General features: G+C 37.8%; 3 protein-coding genes across 4 annotated transcripts; 1 reads left to right on the top strand and 2 right to left on the bottom strand.

Annotated features, from left to right (window-relative positions):
* Positions 1-655: 655 nt before the first annotated feature.
* ninj1 (ninjurin 1) lies at positions 656-7020 on the top strand. Its single transcript, XM_056734336.1, has 3 exons — positions 656-962; positions 4687-4921; positions 6031-7020. Exons 1-3 carry the CDS (start codon positions 906-908, stop codon positions 6174-6176), a joined length of 438 nt encoding a protein of 145 aa, XP_056590314.1. The 5' UTR covers positions 656-905; the 3' UTR covers positions 6177-7020.
* A 211-nt stretch (positions 7021-7231) lies between these two features.
* card19 (caspase recruitment domain family, member 19) lies at positions 7232-10052 on the bottom strand. Its single transcript, XM_056734335.1, has 6 exons — positions 9852-10052; positions 9016-9155; positions 8743-8899; positions 8560-8625; positions 8421-8486; positions 7232-8333 (listed from the first exon to the last, which is right to left on the bottom strand). Exons 1-6 carry the CDS (start codon positions 9856-9858, stop codon positions 8227-8229), a joined length of 543 nt encoding a protein of 180 aa, XP_056590313.1. The 5' UTR covers positions 9859-10052; the 3' UTR covers positions 7232-8226.
* Positions 10053-10179: 127 nt separating this feature from the next.
* On the bottom strand, positions 10180-22211 carry bicd2 (bicaudal D homolog 2 (Drosophila)). 2 transcript variants are annotated; one of them, XM_056734334.1, is made up of 9 exons: positions 21725-22211; positions 15622-15834; positions 15323-15475; positions 14761-15201; positions 14338-14667; positions 13578-14252; positions 13139-13290; positions 12756-13002; positions 10180-11699 (listed from the first exon to the last, which is right to left on the bottom strand). In XM_056734334.1, the coding sequence occupies exons 1-9, from the start codon at positions 21962-21964 to the stop codon at positions 11697-11699; spliced, it is 2454 nt and encodes an 817-aa protein (XP_056590312.1). In that variant the 5' UTR covers positions 21965-22211; the 3' UTR covers positions 10180-11696. The 2 variants fall into 2 exon arrangements, with proteins under 2 accessions (XP_056590312.1, XP_056590311.1); XM_056734333.1 differs by having other exon boundaries at positions 10180-13002.
* Between the last annotated feature and the right edge of the window lie 2562 nt (positions 22212-24773).

The raw sequence follows: 24773 nt of genomic DNA, 5'->3' as shown, positions 1-24773 counted from the left end.
ATATATTCAAAGTTATTTTATTCATACATGAAGTTTTTTGGGAACACAACACACATTCAACAGTGTGATGACATATCTACGTTCTCTCCACCAAATCGTTTCATTTATATAGAATTTAATTTAATTTTTACTTTGTGTTACAGTGCTTCAAAGCAACTCAAACACCCTTTAACACTAAAACGTGACACGGATTAAACTCAAAAAAATTCCGCTAAACAATTACAGAAATGCGCGTAACAAACTCCAAATGATGCAAATTTCTCAGATAAATAAATAAATTCTTCTTTGCACTTCTGTATTAGCAGAAAGGAAAATAAGAATATCATCAATATAGTTCATATATAGGTGTGTTCTTCTGCTATGGCACTCAGCACACCATTACTGTGCGCATGCTGTATATTGTGTTATCAAGCGCTGTTTGTATCATTTGTATCGGTCACAAATGCTGATAAGACACGTCAGGTGTACCTTTCGTGACCACCCACTTAGTCAACTTCACCACCACAAGATGGCAGCACAAACACGTGGTCGGATTATCTTGCTTCCTCTAAATATTCAATGCTGTCGTCATAGCAAACCCGTTGGCACGCATTCAAGCCTATGACCCCAAGGACGGTGCCCTATTGTGCTTACAAACCATGCCACGAAACAGTTTTCTATATAAAACGTAAAAACAAAACCCAATACGATACTGTGATATCGTAATACACAGTTCAGTGAATCAGAGATAAGAAAACAGCATTAACTTTATGAGTGTCCGGCGCGGTGACTACAGTATGTTGAGACTGTAAAGCTCCTACAGTGATTGGCAGGTGGTTCGTCCGTCCCCTTTTCCTTCATCGTCCATGAGCTCATAATGCAGCACAAACAGTGAAAGCAAGCCACTTATAGTCTAAACACGGGTAATGGAGACAGAAGCGATGGAGCTGAACGGAGATGCCAACAGAGGGAATGTTGTAGAGGTGAGAGATCTTTCACACAACATGAATGTTACAGTAACAGAATGATCGACTGCTACAAAACGAAACTGATGGATGTTGGGGTGAAGTTCACTCGTGTGAAACCTTATCTCATCCTTCTGTCTAGCCGGGAAAAACGCGCCGAATAAAATCGATTTTCGTTTTCTAAACCTATTTAGGTTGCTGTAGTTTATGTAAATGTTTATAACTCAAACATTCCAAGGCGGAGCTTTCTCATCCACATTGTGATGCTTGGATGCGTCAGACACGCTGAATGATGTTGTGGTGTGGCACATTAAGTTGCTAAAGGGCATACTGTTATAAGTGGGTAATACTTCATGAAGTTTTATTTATTATTGCTTTAACTAGCATGAACTTACAACGAGCATTGCATTCTTGATGCATTTGGTAATAATTGTGTATTAAGTCATGTTTTTCATTTTGATTTAAGAAATGTTTGATCTAGGATAGTTAGAAATGCTGTAGAAGAGTTTATCATTTTTAACTAAAGTAGATAACTAGTGCTAACAAATGCAATCTTGTAAAGTGTTCCCTTAGATGATAAAATCTGCTTTTGAGGGGATGTTTGTGTCTGATGCAAACAATAAAAATAAGTTAAAAGTGGCAAATCATTTTGTTTTGCCGTAGGCATGAGATTTTTGCGGTATAATAACCTTAACAACAATACCACGGTTTCGCAGCGCTACGGTATTGCTGTTAAAACACTAAAAAGTGTTATTTCCAAATATCTACGTGTACATAAAACACTTTACTGCGGGACACAATATGTTTAATTTTGAACCAACATATAGAACATGTGTTTCAAGTAAAAATAAAGCCTTTAAATGACTATATTCTTATAATTTAAATATTTTTGTCTTATATTTTAGATATAAACATAAAAAATTGAATTACATGATTTAATAATTATTTTCTGTAAACACAGCTCATAGAAACGGTATCACAGACGGTTTTCGTGGTTTTGAAACCTTTACTCTTTTAAACCTCGGTATACCTTGAAACTGGTATTCGGCACATGCCTACTGTGCGGTCATGATCGCTTACGCTTCACAAAAGCAGTTTAAAGTTTTTCAAAAAGGCTTTCATTCATTAGCCGGTTGTTTCGGTTCACCTGTTCCAGACTGGAGATTAGATCATCCACCCGTGAAACAACAGAACTAAAATACACAAATTTACCTTAAAATGACAAGCTAAGATTGAAGTTTCAACAGCGATAAATGGAGAATAAATGGAAGCATGCAACTCACAACGTTGTTAAGGAGGAAACAATAAATGTGCAAAGTCAATATCACACAGCTGAAAATGATCTGCTAAATAGAGAAGGAAATTACCAGTAGACTTATTTCAATAGTTGCTGGATTTGAGATCTACATGCACAGAATTACAGAAGGATGACAAAAATTGTTGTTTAAAAAGTTGTAATGCAGCGTAAGGCTTTCGCACTAATGTTTGACAGCATATCGATGACTAATGGAGTCTTTGGTTTTAGGAGTTGTCTTCACACTTTGCTGTGGTGTTTGTGTGGGAAACCAAAAGCAGCGAAAGTTGAGGGGTTAGAAAGACCAAAATCTAAACGTTAGCAAACACCATTAACCGCACAAAATGACACATCATCATTCCTGTGGAAAACACCAGACTGAAATACCAGGGATTTCCCCCTCACATGGAAAAGACCCCCACTTGCTTTGGTATGATGTCATATTTGAGGAACATCAGTTGCACAAGTCAGGGCTGTCACAGTTATCAAATAATCGTCGCATAGAAATTATTTCAGATAACCACAAAGATTGTGAATCATTAGAAAACAAGGATCTGCAGCATTTTACATCCACCGTCCTTGATTCTGCACTCACATGACATTTCTCATCATTTGAGTTGGATCAGATTTGTTCTTTTTGTGTTTATGAGTTTTATTAAAGTGATTCCAGATTCGCTGCATCTACAAGACAACATCATCCTCATATCTCAGTTTTATTCTGTAGGGAATTTTACTAGTTATTTTGAAATTTTCACATTTCTTAATGCATCTTTATTTTATACATTGAATAAATTAATTGTAATTAATGGTTATAATCATTAAACAGACAATTAATCGCCATAATCGCAGCTTATTATCGGCAGCCAAATTTCATCATCAAGACCGCCCTAGCTCCAGTGTTTACTTCTACCATCTTATTTTTACTATTCTTCTTTTCTGAGTATCTTTAAAACACATTTAATAACAGTAAATTGTTCAAAATGAAAGACTTGGTGAACCTGAAGCACAGATGAACGTCACACTCCATCACTGACTGTGTTGTACACACAACGGGTTAGGGTGGAAAACTTTCCTGCTGTTTGTAAAAGCACTACTTTATGTTTTTAATGGCATAAACATCTAAACCTATAACCTATGAGATGGAAACATAAAGATGAAGTCATGTTTTTAAACGTGCAGTGTTTGGCGGATATAGAGAATAAGGGTCAGCTACATCATTTTACAATAACACGGTTAAAGTTGAGGCAGTTTTTTCACGTGTAAGATGTGGACTAGTTCACATAAAATACTGTTCTCACGCAAGTATCGTTCACTAGTTTGTGTCGAGAGGATCACTTTACAACATGGTGGAATTTGTTATTCAAATACATCATAAATAAATAATAAACAAAACTTTTCCAGGATTTAGGACGTAGGTTTTAACAACAATACTATTATTTTTAACTTAATGTTCATGTTAGCTTAAGCATGAACTAATGTTAAAGGAATAGCTCGCCCTAACATAGAAATTCTTTATATTTGAAATAAATTAAGATTTGCTCATCCTCGTGTCATTCCAAACCTGTATGACTGTCTTTCTTCTGCAGATCACAACATAAGATATTTTGAAGAATGTTGGTAACCAAAACCAACATCAGCCCCCATTGACTTCCATTGTTTGGACACAAAACCTCTGAGACTCAAAGTATCTTCTTTTGTGTCACATACAGGTTTTGAACAACATTAGGGTGAATAAATGATGACAGAAATATATCTCTAATGAGAACTTGTTGAGAGGTGTTTTCGAGATGGCGGTTTTCACAGAACTGCATAGATCCACAGTGTCAGAGACCGAGGAAACATGCCTGGTCTGTGACTGTCAGATAACAGGTCTGTTTGTCTAGCAGAAGGGTGTTTCACACATGTCATTGTCTGTGTGTTCTGGGGTTGTTGTGATGTGGCAGTTACTTGCACTTTTTGCCGGTCTCAGTGTCGACACATGGGTCAGAAAAACTTCCCAAAAAGCGCCACGAACTGCAATGTTTGTTAGGTCAATCGAAGTAAAATCTTGAATTAACAGAAAAAGCTTTGGGGAAGTTAAGCTTACGTTTTAGCTGTGCTATAAAGCCAGAGTCCCATTTCAAACGGAAGAAAGGAAACATGTCAGGGTCAACTGACCACTCGCCTCTTCCTCTTGTGTGTCACAAATATCCTAAAGTGTAAACACAATTTACTTTCAGTTCCTTTTGAAGCAGAGAATTAAAATTATAGTAGTTCAAACCCCAAACCACATGGAGAATAGATCGGCTGTTGCTGGGCAAAAACAAACAAATCGTTTTGAATGCAAATTGATAGATGCTAAATCGATTGCAAATTTAAAAGAGACTCGATAATGTTTATTATCTACAGTACTGTACGTCTCTTGTATTGTTTGTGTTTTCATGTGTGGCTTTTCATGGTTATGTTCAGCCTCCTCGGCCAAACCGCTTCTCCAGAAACACCCCCATCAACATGAACCATTACGCCAATAAGAAGAGCGCAGCGGAGAGCATGCTGGACATAGCGCTCCTGATGGCCAACGCCTCTCAGCTGAAGACCATTGTGGAGCTGGGCCCTGGTTTCTCCTTCTACGTCCCCCTCCTCACTCTCATCAGCATCTCTCTCATCCTGCAGATCCTTGTGGGGGTCCTGCTGATCTTTATAGGTGAGACAAACCTCGATCATTTAACACGAGAACCCGGATTTTAGACACACGCTTGGAGACAAGAATGCATTCAGAAACATTGATAAAGTACAAAAACAATTGTAAAAATGTGGTATTATTCGGCTATGACTATATTTACAATTATTTTTAGATATGAAATGCTTTATCTAAACACTGTAAATTCCTCTCTGTAGTTGAAGAGGTTTTAGTGATCTGCACATTTCAAATGGCTCGAGTTTTGTACATTTTACACATGCCTGTTGAGAACAGCGACACATGTTTGACAATTTAACTGCGCTTACTGAAATATTTAGATTCAAGAAGTCGCAAGAAAAGAGTCGAGCTCTAAAGAGTGAAGCGGTTTAAAAACGAGGAACATCAAAAGCGCCAACAAATGATTTAGTATACAAACAAAAACATAGTATTCAAACGGTATACTACATACAGATTTGTCTGTATACTAGAGATAATATTGTGTGTATGATTGTAAAATGTACTTACATAATAACTGTGGGGGAAATACAAATGCTGCAATCATGTAAAGGTCATAAATATCAACTTTCAACACTTAGGTATTTTATGGGATGAATTAACTTTCAGTTTCAGTTTCACTTTCATCTATGTCATTTATATGTAAAACAATTTAATATCTACAGCAAATCATACATGGGCAGCATTTTACAGTGCAAGTGATTTTATATTCTAGTTTTTTATCGAGCATAACATCCTTTGTTTAATCAGTTTGATCATGTTCGCATTCATCTTTGTCTTTGTTTTATCTGTGTTGTGTGTGTGTGTGCCTGTGTTTAGGTGTGTGAATGAGTGTATTTTTTCACTTAGCTCTTGATGCTTTTTTCTATTTTTATCAACTGAATGTATAACTTATAGTTAACATCTTTCATGTACAGTAATGAATCCAAACTGACTTAGGATGATGAGACAAACTATAAAGTTAAGGCAATAATATAAAAGTGCTATACAAAGTTGTAACCATTATTAAGTCCTTTCTGTAAAGTTAGAGAGAAATAATTGTATTGTATTAGACGGGGCAGTATTTCTGTCAAATCTGTTTGTTGTGAATGAACCTGTGCTGTGCTTTTGTTTTCCAGTTAAATGGAATCTTAACGACACAAGTAAACACTTCATACTGAATCTACTGGAGAACATCGTCACGGCTCTCGTCTTCATCATCGTAGTAGTAAATGTTTTCATCACAGCGTTCGGTGTCCAAAAACCAGAAGAAAAGAAAGTCTAGAGCAACGTTTTCTTGTGGTGTGCACAACCAAAGGACATTCAAAAAGACATTTACCATTAGAAGCCATACTGCCGTTACGATAAAACTGTGTGCAGTCAATGAAAGCCTTTAGTTTTTAAAAACTGAACTTTGTTTTATCGAGCAACATCAGTTTAATACGTTTTTGTGGACTGTTTTGAATCAAGTACTGATGACTCAAATTGTACTTTAGAAAAAAGTCTGGTTATACATTTAAATAATTATGTTTCAATATAATTGTGAATATCTGTTGTTTCCTCTGTCACAACTCTGTTTCCACTGAGATTATTCAGACTGTTCAAGGAACTCTGGAGAGTTTTGAGTTTTTCCAAATCTGTGTACACAAAGCTCTGCAGATTTCTGAAATATCAGTTTAGTTCCTAAAAAATAACAATTCATGGAGCTACACCAAATCCTCAACACAGAAGTGGACTGAACCAATGCATTTGCATGGTATTTTTATATTGCCTACCGGAGCCTCTTATATTAAATATATGAAAAGCTGAGTTTATAGAAGTTTTACAGATTTTGATATGTATGTTTAACAAAACATTTAAACTTTGTGTTCACAATAACTAATGCACAATGTAAGACGGTTTTATTAAATGTATTAAGAAGCCTTGATTTCTGAAGGATTGACCAAACACAGTGAAGACTGATATAACAGCGCCCTCTGCTGATAGAGATGTTCACTAAAACTTTGTCTTCACAACTTTCCGTTTTCTCTGCAGTGACTATATTTTTTGTGATTATTTTGTTTCTTCTATCCTTTGCATTGTTTATATTCGAATTTGTATACATAAATAAAAATTACCCTTGATATTCATTCTTTTCAGAGCAAAGCATTATCTGATCAAAGAAAATGAACAAAACATGAATTGAGTTGTCAAATCTGTGAATTTCAATGGGAACAGACTTGTTTTTAAGCTATCTCTGCAAACTGGCCCAATTCAGTCCTTCTGCTCTATTTAAGGTTACAACAACTATGATGATGTCAATTCATGACATTATTTATTTAGATTTCGAAATCCTTGTAATTCTGCTTACTTTTCTTTATTTACAAAGGACAGAACGTATACAAAAAACAAAAGCATCCAATCAAATTCATACTGGCAAACATTAGAAGCATTTTTAAAGCATTCTCTCATCCTCTTAATTTTTTTATATCTTATTATTCAAAAATATTGTGAATGTGCTTCATTAACACATCCATGATCTAGATACCTCTAAAATGCTCCTACAAATGTTACAAAAACTTTTGCAATTGCACTGCATTAAGGCCACATCAATTCAAAATTCCTTCCAGCAAACTGACAAACAATATCAACTATTAGTAGACAAGCTAGTGCAAAGATGCAGCTAGTATAAAAAAGAGGAAAAAATATACAAACATGATAATATACGAGATACTTGTTAAAATATTAGCCCACAAAAACACTACTTTACTACATATTTAAAGAATTTCAAGGTAACAGACTTCTAATACTCCTCAGGTTCAGCTTTATCTATATTTTTTAGTGTTTTATATCTAAAAAATATTCTGACATTTTTTGCTATAACATTTCTGGATTTAGTAAAAGACACAGTAAACCCGAGGGTTCACATTTTGATAGTATTATTTTGGACACACCCAAGCCCCACAAAACTACAGTATACTGTAAATGATTATATATTACATTAATTTGAGATTAAAATGAACAGATTAACTAAAAGTATAAATTTAAACCCACTGTTGTCTACTACGGCGAGTGTGAATCTAAAAATAATGTTTATTACTTTTAAATAATTGTGTTTTCTTTCCGATGTTTTATCATATTATGGTGTAACACAATTCCAGATTAAGGCAGAAACTTTATCATTTAATCCCTGGAGTTTTGCCGACTTCAATAACTACTTAACAAACTACGACATATCTTTTTACAACATTTTGAAGTTGAGCTGTTTTGTGATATTGGTGTAGCGTGTCAAAATAATTTTTAAGGCACCAAAAAAGAATATATGTGATTATATATATATGAAAAGTATATATGTATTATTTTCCATCTTCTGTGTACCAGATGAGAACATCTCGCACCTTTCTACTCAGCCCCAGAGCAGCCAGACCGAGTGCACTGCTTGAACCCGACACCTCCTTGGACTCTGCAGTTTTAAGAATAACATCTCAGGTGTTTGATAAAGAACGCGTTCATTTTGAAGACGATACAAACACCACGTATGTATGCTTACCACCATAATAATACAGAAGAGCAGCTCCGACAGCAGCGCTGAAGCAGCTTATGAAGAACACAGGACCTAAAAAAGCAGTTGTTAGTGTTATGTGTGTGCACGTTTACAAGCGAGGATCGCAGAATAAAGACTGACTGACCTCGGTCGTTCAGCACATATCTGTCTTTGGGATTTGGGATTGGACCTGAAACTCGATCGCCGGACTCTGAAAAGGAATAAAACTTGGAGGTCAAACAAAAATGTCTTTACGTTTTGCATGCAGTTTAATGTATATTGCAGAAGCGTGTCAAGGCCAATCTTGAATTCTCTCGAGTGTACAAACCTCGGAGTCGGAGGCGTGTGGGTAAGCTGAAGTAGACGTCCTCGACGTGGAGGTGCAGTGCATGGTAAAACTCGCGGCACGCCTCCTCCCCTTTCTCCTGCAGGTGAGACAGCAGCTCCGCCACCCGGATACACGTAGGAACATCCAAATCCCTGAACTAATGTTTGAGAAAATCATGACAACCGTCACAGAATCATCATAATACAGTTTATTTACTGATCCAAAGAAACGAATGCATCATCTAGATTATGTGTATGATTGCGTAACAATTACCCTGGTGGCTTCCTTGTCGGATAGGATCTGTGGGTAGATTCTGTTGAGCTGGAGAATGAGTTTATCCAACAGCTCGGTGTCCAAACGCTGGTCCGTTTTCAAGAACCGGCTGTCTATCCGCAGCTGTTCATAGAAGCTCTCTGACAGTTATAAGATACACACGTTAAATAGTCATGTATGAGGATTTCTAGAACATTGTGCATTGAACAGGTAACACAACCTGAATGGGGTTTATAAAAACAGTAAGTGTAAAGGAAAAGACTATTGATTTCATAAATGCAGTGCAGATTTCGGACAGTAGGTGGCGCCACTTAACGAGCAGAATATTCCACTAGAATCGAGACACTGGAAATGCAAGACGTGTTACGCATATTTTGAGGTAAATAAAGAGTTTTCGTCTCTTCTTCATGTTTAGAAACACTCTATAACAGTTAATAAACATCATTAATGTAGACAATTCAACAATGTAGACTTAAGGCGAAACTGTCAAAGCAACTCGTACACTGTCCCCAATGTACGTTATATGCATCGAGTACAGTGAACCTCAAAGTAAAATTAAAGTCGAATATTGTTTCTAAAGTACATTAACAAGTCTGAAAAGCGAGTTTCTATGCGAAGGAGCTATACATGCGTTTAAAAGCAGATAACCTTTATAACCACAGATCTGTCTGTCACGAAACATATATACACAGTCGATCTCACATGCATTACAAAGGTTCTGTTTATTACCGACCAGATATTTAGCGTTACCACATCATTGAAACGTTTGAAATAACGATTAAAAACTTTAATGAAGTTAATGTTTATAACTGAGACTAAAAAGCTGTATGACTGACCTCCCATTCTGAAGTCTCCTCTGCTGTCTGTTGTTTGGACACGCCCATGATACTGAGGGGCGTGGTCAGAACTACAGGAAGTTCCGCTAAGACTCGGAAACACGGAAGTTTACGCAGCAAATCTGCGTATTATTTACCGATTTTATACAGATATGATATATTTACAGATAATTAGTGCAGAAGTTGAACGAGATTTACAGTTTAAATATAAATAACGTGAACTTTAAGGATACATGCAAATATTATATACATTTACACACGTATATTCTTAAAATAAACTACACTACTGTAGCAAAAGTGAATCGACAAAAGGCTTTACACACAAAAGTCTACTCAAATATTTCACATTAGTTTATTTCTTTTTGTATTTTATTCTTTCTTTTTTTCCAAATGAGAAATGTTAAAAACAGACATGGGCCTATGTTTTCTGCATGTTGAACTACAGAGGGTCAAGCACAAATGTTTAGAAAAATAACAATGTACATCAGCAAAAAACAACAACAACAGGCAGGATTGCTACACTGGACCTGTAAAACTTCAAGTAGAAATGCAAAGAGTGGCAGCCCCAGTTAATATGCATATAAAATATTAATACTGAACTGATTGCAGAGGTTATGAATAAATACAAACAAACATGTGAGGTCATTCCATACAAATGTGTAAAAATAAACTGAAAAACGTCACATAAAGCTATGTCACAGCCGAGGAAGCGGTTTTCAGCAAATAGAAAACAATAGAAGAGACTCAAAAAACAGAATTAAATTGCACTTAATTTGTGGTCAAAAGACACCGAAATTTTTCAATGTGTAAATTTGAAATGGCACAAATGTCAGTTTTCTGCTTGCTGAAATACAAACCAATAAGTAGCAAGTTACGTAAATGACGACTGACAATGTCAACAGTCACTTCCTCAAGGAATGTATGATATTAACACGCCCTTCTAACACTTAAAACTGTTTTTCCTACACAAACAACCTTTAACCATTGAAAATTGTGCTTAAAAAACTGTGTCCAAATCACAAATCCCCCCATGCTGACAATATGCCAAAGTTACTGAGCAAATGGTCTAGATCTGTAGTGAGACTGACAGATTTACAACAGAAAATATAAGACTATGGCTCTTTTGTTCATGAAAACAAAAACCTTTTGATAGATGCATAAAAGGCACAAGAGGTTTTAGATGAAGGTTAGTTGACACAAAAACGAATTAATGTCTAAAAAACAAATATTGCATAAGAAATTACAAAAAAGCTGACCCATGTTGCATTATTTGGCAAAATAAAGTAGAAAATACATTCCAATTTGGAACTGATGGGTATTTTGTATGTGGTGAATATAACACACCTGTGACTGAACATTTCAGAAGCAAGTCACTGTTCTTTTAGTAGAGCGACACTATATTCCTATCAAGATAAAGTTAGAATGTTTGGCTATTTAAAAGAACAAAAATATATTTACCACTTTTTTCCTCCCTGGGCTGTGCTCAGAACCTGGCAGTTATGCCTTAAAAATACTTTAAACAAAATTTATTATATTATTTTTTCAGTTAAATAACTAAAATTTGCAAAAACCACAAACATGTGCTAGGTATACAGAAATGTGCATCTCATACGTAACATTAACTAATGCACAAAAGTGCACAAGTTACAAAGCAGAAAGAAATACCAGAAGATGAAGCCCACAGTAAAGATATTATCAGTCAAACTGTAGATTAAATAGTCGATAAGCTGGCTGTGAATGGGAGTCTGTTTTTCTTGTAGTCACATCCAGGGAAAAACTTCTCATTTCCACAACTGGACCAATTGGTGTGAATTAACCATTTAAATCTTCAGACCTAAAATAAAATTACTGCAAAATTAAGAAAAAAAATCAGAATCATTGCAATCTAAAACAATCCAGGTATTACTTAATATCATTTTAAACTGATCACATATACACATGATGTAGATGTTACCGTGACAGTGATGGTCAACAATGAAACAGGTGAGACTGCCTGATGCAACTGCAGGAAGCAGAGGACTAACATGCAACACAAGTTTTGTGGCCAACAGATGGTCATGCACACTACAATGGTTTAGCTTGAATGGCGTGAGGTCAACACAGACAATGTTAGTATGGTTGAATGGCTCAAAAAGACAGTATAAAAAAGCAACGTAGAAATAACACAATATTATTTTCACGCAAATCTCGAGACACCACCTTTAACCAACCTAAAAATCCACACCTGTCATTCTAGCAAAACAAATCTACATTTCTTTAAATGTTTTTTCATTTTAGTACCATCGGTTATACCCGTTACAGTTTGCGCCCTGGATTCTAAAGCTCCCAGCAGACCGAGAGTCAGATCTCTGTTGGGATTACACAGATTCATTGCCACTGACACAGAGATTACCAGACTAGCTTGTTGAGACTGAGTTTAACTCAATTACATTCAGTATTCTCAAGTGCAAAAGTAGAAACATGGGGCTCAAGACGTGCAGACAGAAAAGACAAAATTAGAATGTTCAGACATGTAACGACAGGGGTCCTCAATCCTTGTTCCTAGATATTCTCACACTTGCGATTGGGTGTAAGAAACCTGTTTATAATTATCATGTAAACTCAAAACAACTCAAAATAAAACAGGTCTATTGCGATGCATTGTGGGACATCTGCTACAAGATTGTGAACCCCTGAAGTCGACGGAACAGTTTGCACAAACACTGATGTGCTGACTTTGTAAGAACACATACAGAAAAAGGAGTGTTAGTTAGCATGATGTTCGCTGATGGAGACGATCAGACACGGGTGTTAGTCAGACCCAGCGTCACACAGAATTTTATACTTCTCACTGCAGAAAACCGCAGGGCTTCCAATGAGGCCATGTGGCTGCGGTCGGTTCTTACTGGGAAGTCTAGGACTTACGTGGGGGCTGGAAAATGAAGAAAGTCCTCTTCCACGCACAGACGAAACCTTGCCACGGCCACCTGGCCCAGCTCCAGATCCTCGTCGGGCTTGCTCGTGGTCAAACTCCAAATCCTCTAGTCGCTGGGTAAGGGCAAGTTTCTGCTGGATGGCCATACGCAGAAGGGAGTTCAACGTTTTCTTCTCATCTTCAGCTGCAGCCAGCTGCCTCTGCATGTCGTCCAATTGCATTACGTACTCATCGCATCTATAAAAGAAAAGAGAATTCGTTGTCAGAAATAGCTAAACTCGTCTAGGCTATATCAGGGGTATTGGAAGGGTTATTTGTTAAAGGCAAACCAAACAAAGACTGTTTGAGGAGAAATGAAATGTTCTCACACTACCTGGTGGCAAACATGGCCCTGAGGGAAGAGAAGGTGGCAGCGTCCTCTTTAAGTGCCTTTAGCTCGTTCCTAAGTTTCATTATGGTCTCGGTGACCATGGCCTTTTCATTCTCATATCTGCTCTTCAAGTTAGCCAGGGCAACCTCAGCTGTCTAGATAGGGTACAGAACCACACCACAGTTCAGAAAAAGCTCCTTGAATTTCATGTCATTGGACTACCCAAATTGGACATCTCCCTAATCAAACACACCTAATTCAAATGATCGGTAAGGTACTCCAAGATCTGAAATGGATGTGTCGAATGGAGACATCCAAACTGGTGTGTGTTAACTGTTGGGGGACCTCCAGAAAAAGGTTTGGGAACAACTGGTATACAAGATGCTCAATGTACAATCTTGCGTCACATACACCACAGCGAGCTAATCTCTCTTATTCTCACCTGTTTGTTGGCCTTGAGGACAGTCCTCAGCGTGGCAATCTGTTCTCTCTTAGTGCTCAGCAGGGATTTGAGCTTCAAAATCTCCTCCATGCAAGCAGCTTGATCTTTATCCGCCACTGCAGCCAGCTCCAGAGAGGCGACTCTTTGCCTGGAGAGCTCTGTGGTGCGGTCCACTGCCTTCTGCAAGTGACGGATCTGATCCCGAATTATTGCTACCAAGTTGTAGATGTCCATCGGTTCAGGACGTGGGTCTTCTCTGCATTGCTTTCCAGAACCAGAGCTATCCACGGTTTTGGAGTTGGATTCGGGGGGCTGGGCCATGCTGTCGTTTGTTTGCGTCAATGTGGACTGCTTATATTTACCTTCAGTTTTGTTTCCCTTACCCTCTTTGTAAAAATCAAGCATAACACGATTTGGGGTTTCATTGTTGCACATGCAAACATGGTGGTAGAGGTTTGCAAGCTCTTCGCTAAAGGCGACAAGTTCATCCTGGGCGACGCTGAGACTCCCTTCCGTCTCGCCCGCAACTGCGCTCACTTCCTTAAGTTCCTTTTGCAACCGAGCGACCTGGTCGCGGTCTGCCCGACTGCTGCCCTCCAACTGAGATAGTTGGATACTGAGGTCACGTACCTGTCCCTCCAGTCGTGCACGTACCTCCTCATGCTCGGCCTTCATCTAGAAGATTCATACATGAATGTTACAATCAATAAAACACAGTCATGATGACTGAAAAACTAACCAAAAAAAGGGTTACCCTCACCTCATCATGCTCCGCCTTCAATACCTTATGCTCCTCCCTTAGCTCACCTGCCTCCGCTATGGCAACTTCATACTTGCAGCGCAGTATTTCTGGACCATTGATATCGAGCTCGTAATAGTCAACATCATTGTCCTCACGACTATCCCGCTCACGCTCACTGTCAAGGGCTGATTGACGCTCCTTGCCTGCCTGCATTCTCCTCATGATGCCCAAGTCGTCGCTGAGTCTCGTCATAGCTTCCTGTTGTTCGGCTAATGCTCCTCGAGCCTGCTCTAACTGCTTCTGAGATTCCTGGAGAGTGGTTAAAAGAGCCACCTTCTCCCGCTCAACCTGCAACGAAATGAAGATAATTTGAGGAAAAGTGTCAACAGTCATGACTCATGTTAATGCAATTTGTTGGATTATCAACAATGATGACCGCACCAGTAAGAGCTGTTGCTTGAGCTTCTGGATCTCCGAGATGTTCAGCTCGCTCAACAAGTCATCCACCAGACTCGGTGCGGGACGGAAGTTTTCACCTCTCTTGGGTGTGGACAATCTGTTATCTTCGTCATTACCTTCATCAAGTTTAGCAAAACCGTTTTCGAATGTCAGAAGTGCATCGTCGTTATTAGGTTCGTCAGTACTCAGTTTGAGTCCGTCCAATGAGCTGGCTAGGAGCGAATCTCCCAGGGTCATGTGATGTGTTAACTCTTTTCTAAGGGCTGCTTTCTGTTCCCGCTCTGTCTTTACGGTTTCTAGAGCCTCTGTGAGCTGTCGCTCAGATATCTCACGTAGTCGAACAGCGTCCTCTAGCTGGCTGTTTAGGTACTGCACTTCCTCTTCCAACCGGCGATGCTCGTGCTTGAGACCCTCAAATTCCACCTATTAAGATTTGAGAGAGAAAAAGAACACAGGTTTATCACCTTGCACAAAGCAATGACACAATGATTGCTAACTGGGCTTGTCATTTCTGATGATTTGACCAATGATCGGTGCTTCTAACCTGGCCTTGTTTGAGGGTAGAAACTTGTTTTTGTAGGCTGATGTTCTCCTCCTCCAGTTCAGAGTAGTCCTGCAGCAGACGAGACTCTCGGATCTTGTACTCCCGGATGTCGTCACGCAGACGGGTGCGCTGTAGCTCCACCACCTCATTATTCTAAAATACATAACAAAGACTCATTTAGAAATGAATGAATGCAGATTTAATACCTATTAAGTCTTTAATTCTGTTTTAAACCACAATCTGTATGTTTGATCTCACTTTATACATGTTTAATAGCCCAATATCTCTATTGAACAAACCTCTCGAAGCTCCAGCGCGAGGGTGGCCAGGCGTTCATTCTCCGCCTGTGTGCTGTTGAGGCTGTTCTTCGCTTGCCGTAGGTCAGCCTGTAGTTCCTGCATTCTCTGCTCATAATACGCCTCTTTAGATGCCGACTCCAGGATAAGGGATTCCTCCCTGCTCTCGCCATCTGCGGCAACCTTTTTGTGTGTAGAGTGAACCTGACCGTACGCCTGTGTTAACAAGATCATAGAGAGACTGACAAACTCACAACACTGGGGGTTGGAAAAGAGTAGTTTTTTGTAGGTTTAATCTTCATTTTATTAAAGAAAGAATTTTGATGGGAGAACTCAATAGTATGTTATAAAAACAGAAAGCAGCTAAATAAGATCAAGACAAAGGAAGCTTGACAGCCATCTTAAGAATTAATCAGCGGATAATATTGTTGTGTTTCAGATCACCCAGTATGTGTACGTGTACAATCAAAAATGCTTTTACATAATAAAAAGTGTATAAACACAAACAGCAGTGCAGAAGTTGGAAACCCTTGGAAATCTACGACCCATTAAAGCCAAGTCTCAGGATTCTCACACGCAGTTTACCGACAGTCGTACAAAGCAACCCACATACATGAGAAGTGCTCTTCTTCCAAATAATGATGAAACCAGCAAGTCTGACTGAGTTGTGTCCAATTAAGCTTTATATCACATGGTTCCTCTCTTTCTCACTCTCCTAAATCTGTGTGCCAGTCTGAATGATGTCATTGGTATGCTACAGTTTAGAAATCTCTCTCTCTCTCTCACACACACTCACTCACTGACATTTACATTTATTAATTTAACAGACACTTTAATCTAAAGTGACATTTCCCCCTCTTTATGGACAGAGCACAAAAATACAAGGCTTTATAATCTAATATATCATCGTATAATAAAAGCGAAGTCTCACTTCTGCCAGAGCAGCTGCTTCTACATCAGACAGCTGTCCGCGTGTCACCTTGGGTGGCCAGTAGTACATTTCTCAGTAGAGATTCTCTGGATAAAAATCAAGCTTATTCAAAGACAAACTACTGTTGTTTATACATATAGCACAAATTCATCATTCAGTCGAAGAACAGTGCTAATTCCTGGTGCTGTTGTGCTTTAACCCCGACTGCATTTGATCTTTTTTCTGCACTACTAATAATGTTAAATGTACTTGAATGTTTAGGTACAAGACTTGATAGGAGTGAGGTTAAGGTGTGACATTAGATTAAAAGACTTAATTTTACAGTCAGCAAATCTTCTATATAGAGGTGGGCGATATATATCGTCTGCGATAATATCGAGTTTGTTGTGTAAACGATGTGCAAATTCTCATTATCGAGTATTTATTGGTTCCTGGTGTGCTCACTTGCACACCAGGAACATTACACTGAATGCTCATTTGCACTAATGGACTACTTTCATAACTGCATTAACTCATCTACTGCACTGTAACTTTAATAACTGCACTAACTCACCTACTGCACTGTAACTCATCTATTGCATTATTGCATCTATCGCATAACTAACTGCATCTACTCATCTATTGCACTATAACTTCAATAACTGCATTAACTCATCTACTGCACTGTGACTGTATATCTGCATCTACTCATGTATTGCACCGTACCTTTAATAACCACATTAACTCATCTGCTGCACTGTAATTTAATAGCTAATGTCTGTAACTAATGCACACTCAAGTCACTTGCACTATTGTATAGTCTATATTGTTATCTGTTCATAACCTCCTGTACATTAATGTTCACAGTATATAGCCTTCTGTATATATTGTTCATAGTACATACCGATTGTCACATTTTCATAGTACATGCCCATCGTAAATTATTTTCCTAATATTGTATTCCTAATATTGTATTCTGTATTTATTCACACTGTATATCTGCACTTGCTAATTGCACTTCTGGTTAGACCTAAACTACATTTCGTTACACTGTACTTGTATATGTGTAATGACAATAAAGTTGAATCTAATCTTAAATTACTCCGAAAAAACACGCATTAAAACGCCACACATTCAGAGGCTGCAGCAGGGCGTCACGTGATTGCTGTTCTGCGCATACACGTCGTCATCTCTCTCACAGGCATGGTAAGCGAATGGCCGCCCGCAAGTTGAACACCGGCGCTGTGCCGAAATCTGTGACCCATCGAAATCTGTGACTAGAGAGCTGTATCGTAATTATTCACGCGAGAACGTGCCTGGCGCACGTGAACGCGAGCGCGGAAGGGGAGTTTCTTAACTGTTTACCTGACCGCCCACTCCACGATGACGTCATGTTGCCTCGCGCTCTTGTGTTTGTGTAGCTTATGCGCGAAGCCGACTTCTGGAGAAACAGAAGCGGCGACTGAATACTGCACAACAAGCTCTTTCATTTAAAAGACAAGACCCGAGTACATTCTGTATTATCATGACGGATTTGTCTTGGCTCATAATTTGAACTAAATCTACATGTGAACAGTGAGCAGTTTGCCTATAATGTTCTATAAAGTTTCAGAATCTGTCCATGCCAGTGTGTGCTTTAATAATAGTGACTATAGTTTATTTGTCTGTAAATTGTGGACCTTGTTTACTTTGATGTCATTTGTTAACAAATGTATATTATATTATTTAAGATAATCTGATTTGGAAGTGCACCTTTTGGGCAGATTTTCCTTTTTATTTTTGTGCAATCTTTGTACTGGGCAGTACTTGAAGTTAGGTATTTGTTCAATAAGGCCATAGGTGGTAAGGCAATAAGGCCCTAAGGACACATGGTTGTGTGCAATATGTTACAGATCAGAGTACTTTATTTACAGATGCTATTTGTTCATTATTATTATTATTTCATCTTGCTTGTATGCTGCACAATTTACATTACAGCAGAGGTGTACAACTGAATGTTTACTCAGAGTTTGATGTTCTTACACTAGTTCAATTAGTATTTTGTATGTCTTTGAATTGTTTTTACTTCAATACTTACATGTTAAAGAAAATAAATAAGCAATGTTTTCATTTTACATTGTGCCCATTATTATCATCAGTGATGAATTAACTCTTTTTTTTAAATCTATTTAAATTGCCTTTTTAAATCACATTTTTAATGGATATCGTGTAATTATCGTTATCGTTAAAATCACCAAAAATATCTAGATATTATTTTTTGTCCATATCGCCCACCCCTACTTCTATATTAAAAGAAAAGCTGACTCAGAAACCAGACAAGCATTGCTCGGCGTGAAAGAACATTGACAGATCATCGGTTGTCCCTTAAATGTTTATCTTTCCCCGTAGTAGGCCTACTATGAAAGAAACTGTTTCCGGAATATTTAAAACCACTGGATCATAGTGTCTTTTAAACAAATAATGATGAATCAGAGGTTCCTAAACGTTACACATCATACCATTCGAAGTAACATTCACACAGATTCTGTGAAAAGATCCTGGTTTCAGTATAATTTTTTATGAGAAGTCTGGATAAAGAAAAGCCAAGACGATTTAATGTACCTACTTAAATGTAAATAGATATATAATTAAATAAATAAATAAGGTAATGAAACGGTCAAATTGTTTATACAAAGTTTAATTTGACTATAACTGTTAATAGCAAAGAAATCTATTTTGATACCTTCTACTGATATGTAACGCAAATGTTTAATTATAAAAAGTTTAAATCTAGAGGAAAACAACTTGCGTTTTATAAACATTTTTTTTTCTGTTCCTGAGAAACCACAAATATTTTGAATCTGCTTCTTTAAATAGTCACAAGCCATATAACCCTCAGCAAGGTTGGGCTGTATCAACTGTGTTGAGGAGTTCCACCCCTGCACAGCTGTGGATTCACCACACGGGTAGAAAAACCCTCCCCCTCTTTTTGTTAGAAGACCCTTCTTTCATTTAACCCTTCTTTCACATTTTACACCCTTTCTACTCATCTGAACAGCTGACAAAGTATTCGGCCATAAAATCCACTGAACAGAATTCTGAGGACTTGTGTACACAGAATGTGAGGAGGCCCTGAGGTTAGCCTAGGTTTCCAACAGTCCGTTTGCTTGTGTTTATTTGACATTTGACCCCGGTGGGCTGCTCAGACCTCCTTCAAAGCCCTCAGGATGCCAAGAGAATGCCAACAAGTGTAACTTGAAAGGAATGACTCAAGTTTTTGTTCAGAATTAGGGACAGGACAGCTGTTGTTGTGAATTTATCAGCCATTATATAGGCATTGTACAGAGATATTTGCATGTATGGATTTAGCACGGAAATAAAAAAATATTACAATATTAAACACATGTTTAAAATAACATGTATAAGTTTTATAGGTCTTAATAAAAGGACTCTACTGTTGTCAGATTTGTGTTTATGTGTCATAAACTAGCTGTGTGTTGTGAGAGTGTACTGTATAAATGTGTGCGTGTTTGTTTTGAGAACGCTTGCATGCAGGTGAGTTCAGTACGTCGAGCGAGGGAGATTATCTTGTCTCCTCTTATCACCTCGATTTCTGTCTGATCCTGCGTGTCTGAGCCCTAAATGCTACACCTGTGTTTAATGTGTCCGCGTGTGTACGTGTCAACCTAATGAGAAGGTCTCTAAGGGTTTAAAATCCCACTGCGTCCCCTACATGGGACATCATGTGCAAACCAAACTTTTGTGAATCCTGCACGCTGAACCTACCTATAAAAATACATGTTACAAAAACATGTACAGTATAAAACACAACAGAGTTGTGAATCAACAAGCAAGTCTTTGGCTCAACCAATAAGAAGTAATCGTCAGGCTCTACAGTCACAGTTTTCTTTGCACTTGACTCATGGAATCCAATTGATCTCATCTGAAATGACCTACAGAAGTCATTGGTAGCTTGAATGATACACCAAAAGTGATAATAAACAGAAAGAGTTGAATAGCTTCCAGCTGAAGCCCCTAACAGTCACTGCTGGCATGAACTGCGTCTGTACCATGGACACGAGTCAAGACAGAGGAGCTTTTTATAGCCCGATTTCCTCTCAGATCTCCTTACCGCCATGACGAAGTTTGCACCCTTTATTTAGATTCGTACAGCAACGATTAGAGAAGGAAGTGAAGACATACATGATGTAGAAGTGTTATATTAACTAAATAATAACTATCATGTCAAAGCTTTACAATGTGTGTTATAGGCTATATATTTGTGTTAAAAGGAATTTGTTCAGCACGAAGAGTCTTGGAAGTTGGTCAGAGGTGCTGACAACAACAAACCAATTTTTGTTAACCGTTAAACACTTAATTTATGTCTTAGAATAGCTCTTTCAGGATATTACATCAACGTGTCACTTTTGTTTTACTTCTCATCATTTTCAATCTCTTATTAACATGACATATCATCCGCATTATTTACATTAGTTTGTATATGTGAATATTTAAGATATTTAAAAAAGAAAGTCTAATAAAAGTAAACATCCTGCTTTGCACTAGATGTCAGGAAGGATATCCTGCAGTCTTTTTTTAAGGTTAATGTGGTGGGATGAAAACAAAAAAAAATGTTTGAAGTCAAAATACTATTTTTATATATACAAACATTATTGCATACATTGGCATTTTTTGTTTAGACATTGATGTTACCTGTATTATCTGAAAGTATAAACTTAAGGAGTCAAATTAATACGTTATGATATGTTATGAATATAACTTAACTATATAAATAAGTTAAACACATGATACTACTATTTTAAATGAGAGGAATTATTTTTAAACAATATTTACTAAAAATTCACCAAAACCCCTATGCAGGGTACTTTTCACAGTCATGGCTAGACATGCAGATTGTGCAACAGACACACCAGGAAATCACCCCTTAATGTAAACTCCATAGAGATGATATCAAATCATTTATTTATCAATCTTACTGCTTTAACACTTATTATATCATAAGTACAATTAACAATAGTGTCAAAACATACAAAGTAAGCAAGAACAAAGTAATCCCATTCAATTCGTAACAATGTAACAATGGGTGGAGATACTCTCTGTTACTGTTTCCTTTCGTGCGCAACCGCGCCAAAGAAAATGTCACATTCTGACAACAAACTGTAACATTCTGACATGTTATTGAATCATCTTTCTCACCTCTTTAAGTTGATCCATCTCATGTCTGACTGTCTCATATTCGCCCTCCAAATCTTCACAGCGTTGCTTCAGCTGCTGGTTTTCCTCCAGTACCACCAGCCCGTACTCCGCCGCCTGGATCTTCTCCCGGGTCGTCTCGCTCAGTTCCCGGGACAGGCGCTCGATCTCGGCGCGGAGCCAGTTGGGCCCGGATTCTGTGACCAGTTGCGCCTCGGGATAGGCGTCCTCATCCCGAGACATGTTGCCTTTACCCGGCAGAGTCTAATGAAGGCGATAACGGACCCAGCCCGTTAATTCCTCAAGCTCAATCATTCAAATCACATGTAAATATTTCCAATGCGATGTGCAACCGGTTTGTTGGACGCACGGTTATTCAAGTCAAAGTTAAAATCCAATCTTATAAATGTAACTTCCATGTTTCAATGTATAGCTCCATGATTTTCTCCGTTGTTCGGATGTCATTCCTGAGATTAGGAGAGGAAGTCAGTATGCCGTGAGATCATCTAGCAGGAATACAAAGTGATTTTTCAAATGTTTTATAGGAAATGTAGTTTTATTCACATTGCGCATCAGTTGTCATGCGAGAACAAGTGTTGCTTTCAACACTGCAATACCCATAATGCGTTGCGTTCTGTACACGAAGGCAATTCTCTTTTTATCTAAATCACATTCGCAGATGGGACTTTCAAGGCCAGCTCAATATGTTGCTCAATGCTTCCATCTGCTGGTTGGTACTGTTTTAAATGGTGAGTAATTTTGCAAGGCTCTTATACAGGGGTCTTCATACGGGGGTCCTCGGACCCCCTTGAACTGCAAGGGACAAATCTGCGGACAAAAACATCCATTCAGGGAGCATAAGCGATAGAAGAAAAGTTACATCTGCATCATAATAACCGGTAGGGCTTAAATCAAATAGATTCCTTCTTTCTTACAAGACTTTAAGTTTAGAATCAGAGCATTCTCTATCTCCCTTCCGACATGAAAGGAGTTGCGTGTAAATAAAGTGCATTGTCATAAATATGTTAAAAATAAATCAATGAAACGAGCACCGTGTTCTCATGGTGCACGTCAAAGAATTATAAAATAGCGCCTAAACGTCCTGCTTTCAATGCATAACATCTGCACTGATTTCTTTCGCATCCAGAGACAACCTCTACCTCCACTAGAATAGTCTTTGTGACATTAACCAGGGTCAGTCATCTCATTGATGCCTTATTAATATAGCCTACTGTCCATCAAGTAAAATGAAAATGTAGGATGTTGCAAGTCCCTTAAAATAATCAAACATCCATATTAACAATACACCGAAAAGTTCAACAATAACATGCATAGGCTTATAGTGCTAATGTAATGTCTTAACATAATATTGCTGTGACGGGATGTTTCTCAAAAGTTCTGTTTACACATTAATCTAAAAAATGTTGAAGACCCCCTGAAGCTCCAATGAAATGATTTGTTCAGCTTTGTAGTCGTGCATGTGGTTTTCAATTTCCCCCTTTGGTTTTGTTTACATGCTGGCTCTGAAACTGCACACATGACTAATTGTAAAAAACAATACAAACCACATCAATCTGAAAGAGAAACTAGTCTTTGGGACAAAGACTAGTCTTTGCTTATCTTTGCTTATTCACTGCCAAGTTAAAAGTCAACTGAAGCACTGCACCGATACACACTAAGGAAAGAGCACACTTAGGAAAGACCTAATGGTAAGAAAAAGGTTATATTTTTGATTTCTGTTTTGAAACTGTTTTATAGGACTTTACCCCTATAAAACCATTACAGATATGTGTGTAGTAAATAATCTGCATTGCGTTTTCTTTAGGAATTGGTGGACTTCTTTCAGCACCGTAAGTTTGTGAATCCAAGTTTTATGAAAGTTATAGTTTTTATAATTCACCTTTATCATTCTGATACTGTCTCTTCCCACAGATAAATTTTATCATTTCTTCTCTATCTGCTTTGGCCTGGGCTGTGGCTTAATACTTTATAGGCCGTTTTACTGTAAGAAACATACTTTTTGTTTCAGTTTAAAGTGTGAACAAGTGTTTGTACTCAACAAGTGCCTTCAGTAGAGCGTAAACAATGACTTGTCAGGGCACCAAAAGGGAGAATAAACCTGTAAGTCATGTTTTATAATGGTCTTATCAAACAGAAGTGCAATACATACTGTATATAAACAAATACATTTGAAGTGTGTTTCGAATAGCCCTTATGTTTGAGCTAAACAACATTTGCATTGTAAAAAGCCTAAACGCCAGAAGAGAAATGTGATGAGAACACACACTTAAAACGTTTTCTTTTATTTTCGATGCCTTCGGAGGTAGGGAGTTATCAAGAGCCAAAAATATTAGCAATCATTTAGAAATGCACTTTGAAACTATTGTTAACTGATGATAATAAGATTAATGTTTAATCTTTTTAATTTCTTACTTTACTTCCTTTTTAAGTGCCTTTTTAAGTAACTTTTTTATACTATGAAATCTATGTTTTTGTTCAGCTATTGTGGTGCCATCGATCCTCGGTGTCTTCTTTACAGTTGCTTTTGAAATTGTGGGTGCCTCCTTTGGTAAGATATTTAAACGTATTATTGCAGAATGGTCAATGTCTGTCCTGAAGGTGGATGAAAGGTCTCTGAAAAATGTGTTTGACATAAAAGTGTAATAAGTTTTGATAGTATCTATTAAACGCAGAATCTTTTTTTTTGCCAGGTTTGCCACCACACACCAAAAAGTGTAAAGGTGTGCCTTACCACTGGAAAGGTAGTGTCATTGTGTTCAGACAAATTTGCTTCATTCTCCTCAAAAGGTAAAAAAACGTTCCTCTTCCTTCACAGATGTCCTCTTAGGTTACTGTGTTGCATTGGTTGTGGCTGTCCTGCATCTCAAATCATATCATGGTATGTAATGAAGACATTTTTATAATCAATCAGTTAGCACACGCATGTTTTCTGAATAATCTACCCACAATGCACCTTGCATGCACGTCATACAATATGAACAAGGAAGGTTAATTAGTTGGTCTTGCACCTATGTGAAGTATGTGCAGTAGT

The sequence above is a fragment of the Triplophysa dalaica genome, chromosome 21 (assembly GCF_015846415.1).
Source record: "Triplophysa dalaica isolate WHDGS20190420 chromosome 21, ASM1584641v1, whole genome shotgun sequence".
NCBI classification, from domain to species: domain Eukaryota; kingdom Metazoa; phylum Chordata; class Actinopteri; order Cypriniformes; family Nemacheilidae; genus Triplophysa; species Triplophysa dalaica.
This window is presented reverse-complemented; position numbering and strand designations above follow the sequence as displayed.

Bases quoted from the DNA above. Each gene is read 5' to 3' on its own strand.
- card19 (XM_056734335.1), bottom strand. The intron at 8,626-8,742 runs GTTTGTACACTC...ATTCCTTTTCAG, and splicing joins CACACGCCTCCGACTCCGAG to AGTCCGGCGATCGAGTTTCA. The intron at 8,334-8,420 runs GTAAGCATACAT...TTAAAACTGCAG, and splicing joins TCTTCTGTATTATTATGGTG to AGTCCAAGGAGGTGTCGGGT.
- ninj1 (XM_056734336.1), top strand. From the start codon at position 906: ATGGAGACAGAAGCGATGGAGCTGAACGGAGATGCCAACAGAGGGAAT. The intron at 963-4,686 runs GTGAGAGATCTT...GGTTATGTTCAG, and splicing joins ACAGAGGGAATGTTGTAGAG to CCTCCTCGGCCAAACCGCTT. The intron at 4,922-6,030 runs GTGAGACAAACC...TTTGTTTTCCAG, and splicing joins GGTCCTGCTGATCTTTATAG to TTAAATGGAATCTTAACGAC.
- bicd2 (XM_056734333.1), bottom strand. From the start codon at position 21,964: ATGTCTCGGGATGAGGACGCCTATCCCGAGGCGCAACTGGTCACAGAA. The intron at 14,253-14,337 runs GTGAGGGTAACC...TGAATCTTCTAG, and splicing joins TGAAGGCGGAGCATGATGAG to ATGAAGGCCGAGCATGAGGA. The intron at 13,003-13,138 runs GTAGTGTGAGAA...TTTCTTTTATAG, and splicing joins AGGGCCATGTTTGCCACCAG to ATGCGATGAGTACGTAATGC.